Source organism: Acyrthosiphon pisum, chromosome A2 (assembly GCF_005508785.2).
Source record: "Acyrthosiphon pisum isolate AL4f chromosome A2, pea_aphid_22Mar2018_4r6ur, whole genome shotgun sequence".
Taxonomy (NCBI): Eukaryota; Metazoa; Arthropoda; class Insecta; order Hemiptera; family Aphididae; genus Acyrthosiphon; species Acyrthosiphon pisum.
In genome coordinates, this window is record NC_042495.1 from 52,779,382 (window position 1) to 52,794,140 (window position 14,759).

Sequence of the window (14,759 nt, forward strand, 5' to 3'; positions counted from 1 at the left end):
TTTTTTTAAAGTTACACCAAAACCAAATCAATTTGTGAAAAATCGATTTGCGTAAAAATCCCGTTTTCATTAATTTTTCTTTGGTTTTTCTTGGCGCTTTTGAAAATTACTGGGAAAATTTTAATTTTGACCTCCCCAATGCACCAACGATATTCACTTTCCAATCGAACAAGATACTGAAGTTGAAAATCGAAGCATTATTTCGACTACTTATCGTGTACACAGACACAAAAATAAATAAATAAATAAAAAAAAACACACATCATTGTAAAATCAATACATTCATCGTTTCACTCAGAATCTAAAATATTCAAAATATTTAAATTATTGAACTAAGATACGGTAGGTTCATGATTCTAATTTATAATCAAAACATTTACAACTAAAAACTATATGGTTATAATAACTCTGCAGGGGATGCCATGGCATACCCGGCATCCTCCCTGCGCACGCCTATGGGCCCAGGGGCCAAAGTTTTAAAAGAGGCGCGCCTAGGCGGTCCCAGTACGAAAAAAAAAATTATAACAATGGTTTATTATATACATTATGTTTATAATGTATATATTATTTAATATTAGGTACCTGTTATAATAAATATATATAGATATTAGGTACTTGGCAATAAATAATGTATCATTTTATTTATAAATTATAATGTATAAGCTTTTTTCTTCGATTTTTTAAGGTGATTTATGCAGTGTTATAGCCTATAACGAAAAAAGTAGTGGACAAATCTGAGGCCCCTAAATAAATTCAAACTATTGAGGCCCGGGGGCCATGGCCCCCTCTGGACCCCCCCTTAATCAGGGCTTGATAAGAAATGTTGTATATTATTACTATATAGGTATATTAATATTGTATTTACATCAAGGAACTCCGTATACCAGAATACCAGATACAAGTTTAGCTCAGTTGGTGTACGTATCAGCTTTTAATACTATTATTGTTATTATTGTATTATAATTACATTATGCTGAAAAAAAACTGCACTAAATATATTTTTATCAGCTAACATAAAATGCTAATAATATTTTTTTTTTATTGAACTTAAGCCCGGAAATTATGGCCATTAATTGTTTTTGTTGTTTTTGTAGGGGACGGTTGGTTGAAACTTGAAACACGTTAGATTTGGCAGAATTTCATGTCGGGCACCCGTAGGATTCTGCCATGCCCGGTCCGGGGATGGCGGCCTCACTCTCTAGACAGTTGCCTGCCCAGAAAGAGGAGCAGCCGCCTGTGGTCGAGGTTCGAACCGGCCGTTGACTCTTATAAAACCGCACACTTGCGATAAAATAAAGGACAAAACCGCACATTTTTTGTAGTAAGAACAGCACAATTTTTAAAATTGTCGTATTCAAAAACCGCACACAGGATTTTGACCGCAAAAAGGTCTTTACTATAGTACTTTATAATGTATAATATGTACAATTATGCAAACAAAATTTTAAAATTTAAACAAGTGCTCATAAAAAAAATATAATTTTAATATAATTAATAAAACTAAAAATAAAAAATATTACTGTTATGTATTTACTAACTTGTTTTTGTTTTTCAATTGAACGGACAATATTTTACACTCCATTATGGGACTTGCGTTTTAACCACTATTTAGAAAAACAAGACCGGCTAATAACGAGTGGCTAAATACGTGACTAAAGAATTAAGACTTAAAACGTGTTAGCATGATTATTGTATATTATTTTATTAACTTATTATCTTATCCGTTATTTAGCACAAAAAATATTGTGCGTTTTTAACCCACTATAAGTTTAGTTATACCATGGCCGATAAAGTGTGCGGTTTTTGTCTATCGACCTTTTTGGGGTCGAAACGAAAAGTGTGCGGTCTGAACCGACGCCGTAGTCCACTCGGCCACTCCGTCCCCCTCACTAATAATATATTATTATAGGTACACGTATAATATCGTTATAATAATTCAATTATTTGTGGACTTATAATAAATACGAAAAGAAAAAATGACTGCTGTTTTTAAAAGATAATATTGAGTAAGAACTACACTTCTACCACAACTACTTACATCCATGTACTCAATGAGTTGCACCCCGCAGCCTTGTAACAGTCCTAACATACTTTTGATTTTACCAGAGCTGAACGTGGGCGTGAGCTTTTGTCGGAGAATCTTCCACGTGTCGCCCTCTAAATTGACTAGATGTTTGGTCAACGGTTCCCTGTGACCGTCGTACGAGAATCCTCTGTCCGTGAAGTGTGCGAAGCTCTTCACCAGAAACAACCGAATGGTTTCTGGATCACGGAGTAGCAGAGTTGGCGTCTGTAACTGGTACATGCCCACAAACTTTTCACGAGGAAAATCACTGTAACACGTCGCACAATATTGTAGACCATTATAAGTTGTAGCGGTAGGTATATATTATAATATTGTATCGATATAGCAAATGTAATGTATAAGTGTATAACTGTTGACCTTTAAGTATTTTACTCGTATGGTATGGCATTTAAAGCCTATAGAAGGAGTCCTACCGTGTTCGTCCAGGTCAATAACATTTTATTTCCATAAAATTTGTTTGAAATATTAATTTTTCAAACGGTTACTCCATGGAAGGCACACGTTTGTTTATGATGGAATTTTATGGCATTAAATGGTTTATTTTATTTTGGATATACTGTTTAACTAAGCTATACAAATTAATTGTTATGTCATTCAAACATTTGAGATAGGCACACAAAACTAAATGTTAAATTATTAAATCATCGACGGCACTCTGCAGTATATTTATGAGATCATCATTATTTTGAATCATTACATTGAATCTGCAGTTATCCATTATAATATCATCAGCCTAAATGGGCTAAAATAACTATTTCCTCGTGGCCCACCTCATCTTGGGTGACACCACCGAACGTCATACCTACTCGTTACAATGGTTGCGCCCATTGTGCAGTTGTGCATTATACGATATACATACTTGTAAATATTTTTCAAGCACTCGCCCTGGGTCATTTTTAGCGTCACGTGGTCTTTGATATTACCGAATAATGGTACTGGTGTGGCAAACGTCACCGACTTCGACTTCCAATACTTGTAAGTATATGTCGTATACTTGTACAGGAATAGTATCACTGTCGTACAACATGCAACGATTATAACGACGGCTGGAAACATGATGAACCTTATGTATAATGCTGCCTCGTGCTTAGGAATCTAAAAATAGAGCGTAAAAATAATGTGTTATATTGTGTAAAACCTCAATAGATCCCAGACAGCATTTTGTAATTATAATATTATAATATTATTATAATAACGTTATACTAATATTATTCGTTATTATAATGTTATAATAATATTATTAAACAAAAAATTGCTGTCTGGGATAAAGTATATTTTGTAATTGGGTATACTGCACTGTCTTGCATTAATTATAAATTTCGCAAACATGCAGTATAGAGCATCTGGAACGTGAATGGTTAATCCATGGTTTTGGCATATTTATATTATATGATATAGGTACAAGTTTGCGAGTAATTATTGCAGAAATTTGTAGTCTGCAGCTATTAAAATCAGGTATAATTTATTATAGGTACTGCATGACATTTTCGTATTTGCATCAATCTCGTCGACAAGTTTTTCATACTATTTGAACGTTATTAGGCACTGATTGAAAGGAGTTAACGATTTAAATGTACTTACAATAAAATGTGAGACTTGGAATAAATGCTAAAATATTTTACACTATAATAATCATAGACTTATAATATATAGACTGCGCATTACGCTCGTTTTGGGTGTAACACTTTAAGTCAACATATGTGCGAGAGAGACCACTGAACTGTTATTGTTCAGTGAGAGAGACAGACTCTGACATTACAATTTTAAGGAGTTTATAGACAATTTGTACATTACTCCTTGAGATTATAAATATATAAAATTGCTTATAATCTCCTAGAAAAAGTAATGCCGGAGTCTGTCTCTCTCGCACATATGTTGGCTTAAATATATTTCACTAATGCGCGGTCTATATATTATAAGTCTATGATAATAATAATATAGATTATACATTTTATATTATTCTTTCCATGTCTGGGGAACATGCGCGACGATATCGAAAATGAAATTTTAGCTGACATGCCTGTTTATTTAGTCATTGGTATACCTACAATCTTTTCTATTTATATACACTGTAGAGGTTATGTATTGTGTCTTATCGTAGAAAGCAATTTTTGATTTATTTTTTTGTTTCTAACTCAAAATAATTTGTATAATTTCGTGAATTTGACGAATTTTATCAAAATTCAAATTTCAGACGCTCAAGAAATTATTATGGATTTATGTTCTACTTTTTTCTTTAATTTCCATTAACAACAACTTATGTGGAAGCTTGTATAAATATTCAAGTATTTTGACCCAACAACACATTTATTTTTTTATTGAAAATAATTAAAGAAAAACGAATAAAAATTGAAATTTCCTTATGCATATAAATAGCTTAAAAAGAGTCAAAATATTTTGAAAATTTAATAATGTATAGAAAACAGTCATATAAAAATCCCGGAAAATAAAGTATCTATGGTTATTAGTTAATTAATTACACCAAAAGAGATAGATTTTGTCAAAAACTGGTTTTACGTAAAATCCCCGTTTTTCCTTAATTTTTTTTATTTTTCCCGTCCCTTTTGAAAACTCCTGTAAATTTTCCATTTTGATCCATCTAAAGTACTAACTAGATTCAGTTTCCAAAAAAATATATTGAAGTTGAAAATCAAAGCATTATTTCGACTAAGTACTAATCGACTTTACCTAAACACACATCATTTTAAAATCAATACAGACAAATTACGGGAAGCTATAGGTAGCTTTAAATTTAATATTAAATTATAGTTTGTATTTTGTTTAAGAACGTAGGTACTTCAGAGTTCAGATGATATATTATAATGTGTGTATACGAATTGTACAGTTTTAAAGACTATAACGTTGATATATCATTTTTGACTTTCTATTAGGTATTCGTTCAAAACGGTTTCTAAATTTAATATATACAAAATAGTTAGGTATTTAATAGTTGAGATAACATAATTATTAGAACTAAAGGAAATGCATTGATCGCTATCGCTATCCCACTTTAACGTGCCAAGTGCATGTTTTTATATTCTGTACATAAACAGAAACGTCATAAAATTGATTGAATTAATTAGGCCTGATTTACAGTTAAGCGTGTACTGTATTCTGTATGGCATACACGATTTTTTTACGAAGTGTGTGAAGAATTTCGTATTCCCATATAGATCCCATAGAATAAAATATTAAACGATATATCTATATAATATTATTTCAAATGAACACGCACAACTGTATAAAAGTGGTCAAAATGAAACGTGCAGGGTTCTTTCTTGCTTTATTTTATGTGATTTCTCACAGACTTATCAAATCCAAAACTAAGTTATTAATTTTATGAATAAAATATATGTTTCATAGGAGTTTAAGATAGACCCTTTTTCAAGACTAGAACTTGAAGAATAGATCTTATGCTTTATGGAAGTCATTTTAGGAATTTCCAAGTTGGCAGTTTTCTAGAAAATAGTAAATGATTTCAAAAAATTCGGGTTAAAATTTTGTCTAGGACAACAATGAATGTAGAATTCAATTATTATTTAACTATTAAATATCCATCAATATTTTTTTTAAAAACTAACGTTTTGAAAAATGTATGAAATTTCAACTTTGAGTATTAATTATTCTATAAATAAATACAAGATTAACGATAGTACCTATGCTAAGACGTTTTTAATCAATCATTTGAATTTTTATTTTCATATACAGTGTTGTTCAATGCTTAAAAACGAATAACGTTATTATTTAATTATTATTTTTCACATTTTACGATTAAAAAATAATATTTTTATATACATTTTATTAAAATGTGTAATTGAAGGTTTGACTGTTTGAGGAATTGATATGTTTAGATAAGATTAATTCTGGTACACGCAATCATTCTACAAACGATTTTTTTATATAAGATCTAAAAAACATAAATTCAAAATTTATTTTTATTTGCATTTACAATATAATTATTAATTAGGTACGTATGTCGTGTAATGTATAATATACAGATGAAAACAATTATTATCAGTACCTATACCGTATTATTATATTCGTCAATCATAATTCATTCGTACCTATTTCAGACGAATATAGAAGTTTATAACAAAACTGTGGATATTTTGAATGGCGAATACAGTGCTCCACTAAGTATATAACATAATATTAATATATTTTATTATTTTGTGCTCAATTTTAATCATTTCAATGGATACAATCGTGTTGTGCCTATATATAATTTGCGGTTGTTCATTGCCTATGATAGGCGTGCGCAGACTTCAATTTCCGGTCGAGCCTGGTAGAATTAGTGCCCCAATACTTTGACAGTGCCCCTATTTATACCTACATTCTTATTGTAAAATGTAAATTTTGTCTAATATAAAAAGTGTAATATTTACCTATATGTAAAAATATAATCAAGTTAAATATGCACACAACATAATATTATATTCGTAATTTTTAGACATATATTTTTAATGGTAAAATTAAAACGATATAAATACGACCGATATTGGCAAGAATAAAATTAATTATAATAATGTCTCATCATATTAATTCACCGAACTTTAATATAAATATTATTAAACAGTAAACACTAATAGACCAGTGTGTAGTGATTGAGTGACAACAGTAAACAATTAACAACCGAACATACTGAATAGTGAATAGATTATTGAGAAATGAGAGGCCAGTCTGTTTACGGTCTTCTATCTGAAAGCGACTAATTATAAACGTATAGGTTTTTCCTTGGAGCAATGCATCTGCGGTCGTGCGTACTCGGCTTATCTTAATATTAAATAAACACCATGTATATGTATACTATTTATGAATTATAACCAACTTATTAATGTATTTAATCATAGTGCATATTTTGTAGTTTTGTACACAATGTTTTTGTTAGATGAATAAAATTAATGTAGAGGTACACAGAAATAGTTGTTATTTTATTTCACTTTCACAAATAAAATTTTCAAACATATTATTATAATTTATAATAAGTATAGACAAACATTTTACTATGCCCCTAATCCTAAAAAGATTCCAGTCCAGTCCCGGCTCGACCGGCTCGCCCCGTGCGCACGCCTATGCGGTTGTTCCCATTTATTATTTCTGATAGAAATCGTTATTTTTATTTTCAGTTAATTTATTGTACAATACACGCGTACTTTGCTGTTACTTATAGTATAACGTGGTTATAATATATATTATATTATAGTAAACCAAGATCTGCTGTGAATATAATATTTATAGTTCCTTTCTAATTAAAAGTCTGATTACAAAAGTGTATTGTACTTAGGTGAGCGAAATGGGTTGATATCACTTCTAAATGAGGCGAGTGTTCAACACATTTCAGTCTCTGTACAATATACCTACTATTGAATATCAATGATTTTTTTTATTATAATATATTGAAATCAAATGGAATATTTACACAATGCAATTTTCTTTTTTAGCCGTATACTTTAAGACAATGGCCCTGAGCTGGATAAACTTGAAGTTTATGTACAACATCATTACAGCATTTCACCATTAAAATTTACTGTAGTATAATATTATTCAATAAATAATAATATTAGAAAAATACCACGTGTGATTATTTTGTATAATTCTGCTTTACAAACTAAATAAATTAATTACGTTTATCTTAGACTACCATGGCGATTGCGACAATTTTACATTCATGCAATTCAATAAGAATTCAAATCGTAAAACCTTGGCCCAAAAACGTCAATATAGATGGTAAGACGAAATTAAAAGTAATTATTTATCATTATTTTAACCAGATACCCAAGTACCAATGTACGGTATAAAAATGACGTTCAAATCTAGTGCGCTCAAACGGAGATTTGTAACATCTCTATTTAATAACAGTTTTTGGGCACTATAATGTGGATGTTTCGACAACATAATATTTATTATTAATAAGTAATAGCATTTGTAGGAGTGAAAGCGTTAAATATTGTACCAAATAATACAAGTTATTGTCTATGTACCATCTATACCAGTTTGGGAAATCTAATATTTAATCACGTTAAAAATATATAAGCAGTCGTGATATATTTAAATGGCTACAACAATTTTTTTCGACCTTTGTGATCTAAAACGAAATTAAATTTTCTATTTGTGTGATTCTTACGTAATCTTATAATTTTCATAATCACGACAACCTATATATTTATTTAAAGTTTTATAATATAAGAAAGGAAATATTTATTTAAAATTGGTGATATCTAAGTATTGAATAAGTACCTAATGAATGATTATTTGCTTATTAATGATCATTAAACATTTTGACAACCGGAGTAATGATTAGTAGACCAATACGTTTGCAGGGACAATTGTTATATTACTAAAAGCTCAGCTTATCTTTAAAAGTAAATTAAGAAAAAAACAATTTGTACAGTATTCGGTATAATATTACATTTTGATTTTTGAACCTATAGTCTCCGATTATAAAATTGAAAGTATAATTTGTTATTTTTCTGCTGCAGGATATATTATTATATATTTATATTGCTATTAGACATTAGTATTTAGTAATAACTAATAAGGTAGGTTCAGCGAATTGTTACCAATAACAAATCCCATGTATTATACAATTATATTATTTTAATATTTTATTATAATATATTATTATTAGGTACTAGATGTTATTGACTATTATAATGCAATACCGTAGAATGGTGTGAATATATAGGCGCGTGTAATAAATAGGTAACTTAGAATTAATCAAAATATTTTAAAAATTGCATTGTGTATGGAAAGTAAAAATACCTATATGAATCAGAAAATATGTCGTAAACGCGCATTTATTTACATGGCCGCATTATATTACTATCGTGCATAATTTACTAACTCTATTATATTATGGCGGGTTACAATAAATTGCTAAGCTTAGGTTACTGTCCTACAATATTGCAGCAGACAGCAGTGTAACATTTTTTGAATTCAACTATTTTCATTGATTCGTTATTATATTGATATACACGGTGAGTTATGTATAGTATGCATTTGCTTGTATCCATCAATTAAAACAGGTTTTAATTTTTTTCGATAGTAAAATATATTGTGACATAAAAAAGTGAGTCGGGTGCGATTTTTTGTAATATTAATATTACTAATTACCTATATTATTGTTACAGCGCGCGCGAACTTCTGACATGGCGCCGTGTGCGATGACGAAAACGAATGTTCAGCGCATGATAGACTCTACCCACCTGTTAAAAATGTTGAATGCCATACATAATAATTATCTCAAGTATAATTTGTTTGCACATAATGTGTATATATATTATATATCATAACATATTGAATCGGGTCAATAATCAGTTGTAGGTTTTAGGTTACCGCTACTATAGTTATTGAGTGACTATATACGGTACAATTTATGTTATACTACGTTTCGTTATTTACATGGCTGAACATCGGAACATCCCACTTATATCGTGTAAATCTTCGAGTTTTTACCAACTCATTAAATTTAATTCGTCTCATTATTTCGATATACATCTTAATATTCGAAATCGTTGTATTCGAATTTTTATTTCCATTGGGCTTGCGCAATCAACTCACATCTATTCTGCATAACCAATATCTACGTGGTCGAAACCGTCGTATATAATACATCGTTTATATCATTTCCGATGATTGGACCATTAGGCATTAACTAATAAAATTGAGGGAATGAGTATTGTTTTATTTTCAAATAAAGGATCTTGCTCTATCAATTATGATTAAAACCTCAATTTTATATTTATCGCAATATAATATAATTCTTTATAGCAGATGATTTTAAGTCATGGAATATAAATATCTTATGATACACACTAGACGCAAACACAATTACAACTAATAATCTTTCACTAACGAACATATTTTTATATTCACAGTAAATATTATACAATATAAAAAAGAAAAAAGAAACGACGAGTAATTTATTAATGCGTTGTTTTTCTATACGTCTGAATAGTTAGAGTTTGTTAAATAGTACCTATGTTTGAATCTTTAGAGATTATTAAATACTTTTTGGACGCGTGAAATATAATTTGCATTCGAATATACGTGTCAATGTCATGTACTGGTATATGCTAAAATATAATATGTATAGGTATAGATACCTATATACGATAAACTTAATAGGAACTTTGTCAGGAGTAATAAATAACAATTGTTTTATTGATTGGACATTTATTAGAAAGTAGAGTAGTAACCAAATATAAGTTACTCATTGGATTACTTGTTAAGACTTAACAATTTAATATAAGATTCTTCATAAGTAGTGCATATCAGTACCAAAGCTCTAAAAAATGTAAACATACACCCATTCGGCCATTCGTCACCTACTGTACAGCAGAGAGGTACCCATGTACCCACCGTTTACTAAATGTTTCTCTTCCATTTTAATTTAATTTAAACACCATATAAACTTCTACAGAGCAAAACATCATAAATACGACTGCACTGCACATAAATTACCAACAACTCACGTGTCATACACGATTATAATCAAAATATCTTAAATTAGGTACAAATATAATTGCAATATCTCAAATTATAAATATAATTTTACAATATCTAAATAGTTAAAAGTTAAGTACTATATTATTATAAGTTCATTAATCATTAGCCATATTAATTTTCGTTTAGATGAAATAATCTTAAGAGGACGTGATACTTGCATGTGTTGTCTCCGTCTTTACAAGTGCGTAACATAGCAAATTATACGCAAAGCAGAACACGTGTAGCTCCGTTACCTTAAAAATCTAATTTATAAAATCTAAAGGTAAGATTATTATCTAGACAACCTCATGGGCTTTTTATTATATTTTAATTTTGTAAGCGAGCTATGTGTATTTTAAAATTGTAAATTGTTTGTGCACTTTAAAGCACTCATAACTCGCTTAAAAATTAAAATATAATAAAAAGCCCATTAGATTGTCTAGATAATAATCTTACCTTTAGATTTTATAAGGGGTCAATTCACTCTAATTTTTAAGCTAACAGAGCTACACGTGTTCTGCTTTGCATATAATTTGCTATGTTACGCATTTGTAAGACGGAGACAACACATGCAGGTATCACATCCTCTTAATAGTTTAAGAGAATGCTGTTTCTATCAAACAAGTTTACATCATATAATTAGTCTTATTGAATAAAAAAAATTTGTACGAGTGAGACGGAGAAAACACATGTGGATTTGGTGTCAGATAATAAAGTTAAGAAATCAGGTTTAAAAGCTTATAATGAATTATGGAAAAAAATCCACAAAATAAATTCACTCAGGAAAAGAATCACACGGAAAATAAAAATTAATAAATTATATGAGTTTTAAATTTCATTTTTGTTGTTCAAGTTTAATCTTATTTAACATTTTTATTATAATTATATGATACCTAGAGTTGAAGTTATGTAGATTGTCTTGTATGGTAGTTAAGTTAGTGGTAGCTTGTAACCCCATAAATATTGAAGGTATTTTTTAAATTACTTAGGAAAAAAGAATTACAAAACACATGATCTTAATAATGAAAATATAAAAGGATGTCACACCCGTATGTGTTGTTTCCGTCTTACAAATAAACTGTTCTGTGTGGGAAAATTTAACTGCCCCTGTATTTATAGTAGAATTACCTAAATTCCACGATGCATAGGGAAGAACTTTATCTGTGTCGTAGTAGTTTTATTATTTTCATAGCATTAATATACATTTGAAGTTATAAATTTGAGAACATTATGTTTTTTTTTAATTTTTTTCATTTAATTATTAAAAATTATTGGTTAGTGCTATCAAAAAAATGAAAACACTTCAACACAGTTATGTTCTTCTCTATACGTTGTGGAATTTTGATGGTTCTATTATAAATTTAGAGGGAATAAAATTGTCCCACGTCAAAACAGTTTTTTCTATGTTGTACATTTGTAAGACGGAGACAACGTATATGGGTGTGATGTTATCTTGATATCCAAATTATGATCAGAATTGTAACTTCCTAGCGTTGGTACCTGTATAATAACTATCAAATTATGCATACGGTAGTTCTGAGAGCTAGTACGATACCTAATAGATATCTTACATAGAAAATAGAATAATTGAAAAAATTTAGACTTAAATCTGACTTCCCCAATATCTTATAATTTGATTTGTACCAATCACTTAATTGTGATATGGTGTGAATGTCGGGGTCATTTTATTATTTTAACACACAAATTAACTAATAATTGAAAAATACTACGGAAAATAAAGTATATATTTTTTTTGAGGGGCAATGTATAATTTATATAAATAACCAACAATAAAAATAAGGTGACTTCACGCATATACATTTATTCTTATGCAATGTAGTATGCATACCTCTAACCATAATTTTTGGTGACATAAAAAATGAAATAAAATTGAACTAAATGGGGCCTATAAAGTGAATGTATGAATTAAAAAAGTTGAAGAATGTTCCCTCATTTTGACGATTGTATACTAATCAGTTAGGTATTTAATTAAAAGTTAATTATTATTTGTTGTGATTTTATTATTTTAAGAAAATCAATAAACAAAAAATTTACTTGATATAACTAGATGATTAATTGATCATTTACAATCTAATGAAGTGAATTATTATTGTAGTTAAAAAAAATTTTAAATACTTTTCATACATCAAATATATTATTTAATTTTAATAAAATATTTAATTTAGGTATTCCTCCGGATCAGCAACGTTTGATATTTGCCGGCAAACAACTTGAAGATGGCCGTACTTTGTCAGATTACAACATTCAAAAAGAATCTACCCTCCACTTGGTTCTTAGACTGAGAGGTGGTGCTAAGAAACGTAAGAAGAAGAATTATTCTACACCAAAAAAGATCAAGCACAAGAAAAGGAAGATTAAGTTGGCTGTGTTGAAATTTTACAAAGTAAATAAAAATTTGATGAATACATATTATACATATTTTAATTATACTTTTGGAGTCGCGATAACTCATAGTTAAAGGGAGGTAAAAAAATTACTTAAAAATACCTAACCTCAAGTGGAATAAAAAAAAATTGAGTTGTCAAGTTTTTCAAGTTATTGTCACTTGACTGTAAGTTTAACATAATAATTAATTTTTTGCCATTTTATAGGTTGATGAAAATGGTAAGGTTATCCGTTTGAAGAAAGAATGTACTTCTGAAAATTGTGGTCCCGGAGTATTCATGGCTGACATGCCAAACAGGCATTATTGTGGAAAATGTTCAGCTACTGTTCCAAAGTAGAGATGACCCCTGTATATTTTAAATACATAATATAAAACTTTAAAAAAAATGTTTTAACATTGATTACCTATTCCGAATACAAATCTTTATCCGTATAATAATTTTTAAATCACTAATAATAGTGTCAATTAAGTTGTAATTTTTTTGGTAATAATATGCTTCTAATGCGTTGTCTGATGTAACTTAATAACTTAACATGTTAACTGTAATAACGATATCAACTATTACTAGGTACATCAAAATATGTATGACAAATATTTATATCAATAGAATATTTGGTAGTTAGTTACTTAAATAATTATTTATTATTCAATATGAATCCATAGCCCTTAGGTGCATGCCAACTACATGTCTACATACCCTCAATGCTCTTTTTAGTGTGAATACTATTTGTAATTTTCACATATTTTTCTTTGAATGGACTTTCAATAATTTACACTAAAATAAAATATTACAAATCGTTAATATATTAATTTCATAATATTGTTAGTTTATAATTATGTCACTTTAAATATGTTATTGAAACATTACTTGATTAACATGGTTCTCCTTGGTAATAATAGATTCATTTTTTTTTATTGGTAAATACTAAAATGTGTGTTTTACCAATGTTATTTCACTAAAGTGTACCTTATGTTAACTTGAGTTATACTTAAAATAATAAATACTGTTTGCATACTAACTAAACGTTCTATAGTGTCCGAATGAGAATCAGTTATAAGACATTCTCAGTTAAGCACATTATCACTGTTGAAAACCATCTTTGAGACTACATGCAGCCAGTAATACGTTCAATAATATGATATAGGACAGTATATTGTCCCCTATGCATTGAAACTGTAGAGATGAGTGCTGTAAATTGACTATATAAATTTTTACATGTAAAAAATTTAATGTACATTTTACCAATAAGTTATTTATTACCCAAAAATGCTGTGTGGTCCCTCTAATCAAATGCAATCAAAAATGCATATCCCGAATAATTGTAAAGAGATCTTTTTTGTCAATTGATAATAAATACATATGCAATAATTATTATAATAATCATACTTTCAATTTTCTCGACCCTGTATATAAGCAATAGTTAAAAATTAAAAAATATAAATGTTTTGACTTTTGAACATAAAAAAATAAAGTCAAATGCTGTGTTAATTTTGACATTTAATTTAAATTATTTATAAATAATTTATTAGGAAGGTATATTGTATATTATGTTGCATAATTATTAATTATGCACTAACCATTATCATAATTAATAAATTGAATTTTTTACCTGATTGGATCTTTAGGAAAAGAGAAAGACCTAGTACGTCGATTTTCTGACATCTTATTATTACATATGGTTATAAACTTATAACTTATAATGCATTTAATTCCATGCCGTACTGTGGCAGTCTTCATAGCAATAAAATAATATAATATAGTCCGCTTCACCAAAACTG

General features: G+C 28.8%; 2 protein-coding genes across 4 annotated transcripts in view; one reads left to right on the forward strand and one right to left on the reverse strand.

Moving 5' to 3' along the window:
• Nucleotides 1-14,759, reverse strand: part of LOC100162594 (probable cytochrome P450 6a14) — a 22,133-nt gene that overhangs the window by 5,737 nt on the left and 1,637 nt on the right. The window contains exons 2-4 of one of the 3 annotated variants that reach the window (XM_029489005.1): nucleotides 9,200-9,291; nucleotides 2,946-3,181; nucleotides 2,039-2,333 (exon numbers count right to left, since the gene is read on the reverse strand). In XM_029489005.1, coding sequence (XP_029344865.1) covers nucleotides 2,039-2,333; nucleotides 2,946-3,142 — 492 coding nt within the window. In that variant the 5' untranslated portion in view covers nucleotides 3,143-3,181; nucleotides 9,200-9,291. Of the gene's footprint in view, nucleotides 1-2,038; nucleotides 2,334-2,945; nucleotides 3,182-6,471; nucleotides 6,505-9,199; nucleotides 9,292-14,759 lie in introns of those variants that run through there. The other 2 variants (XM_016801629.2, XM_001944564.5) reach the window with 2 other exon arrangements.
• LOC100164159 (ribosomal protein S27A-like) lies at nucleotides 12,758-14,000 on the forward strand (the record flags this gene model as incomplete). Its single annotated transcript, NM_001162138.1, is given in 2 exon segments — nucleotides 12,758-12,977; nucleotides 13,186-14,000. Coding segments are annotated over 2 exon segments (352 nt in total), but the record flags the coding sequence as incomplete, so codon positions are not given.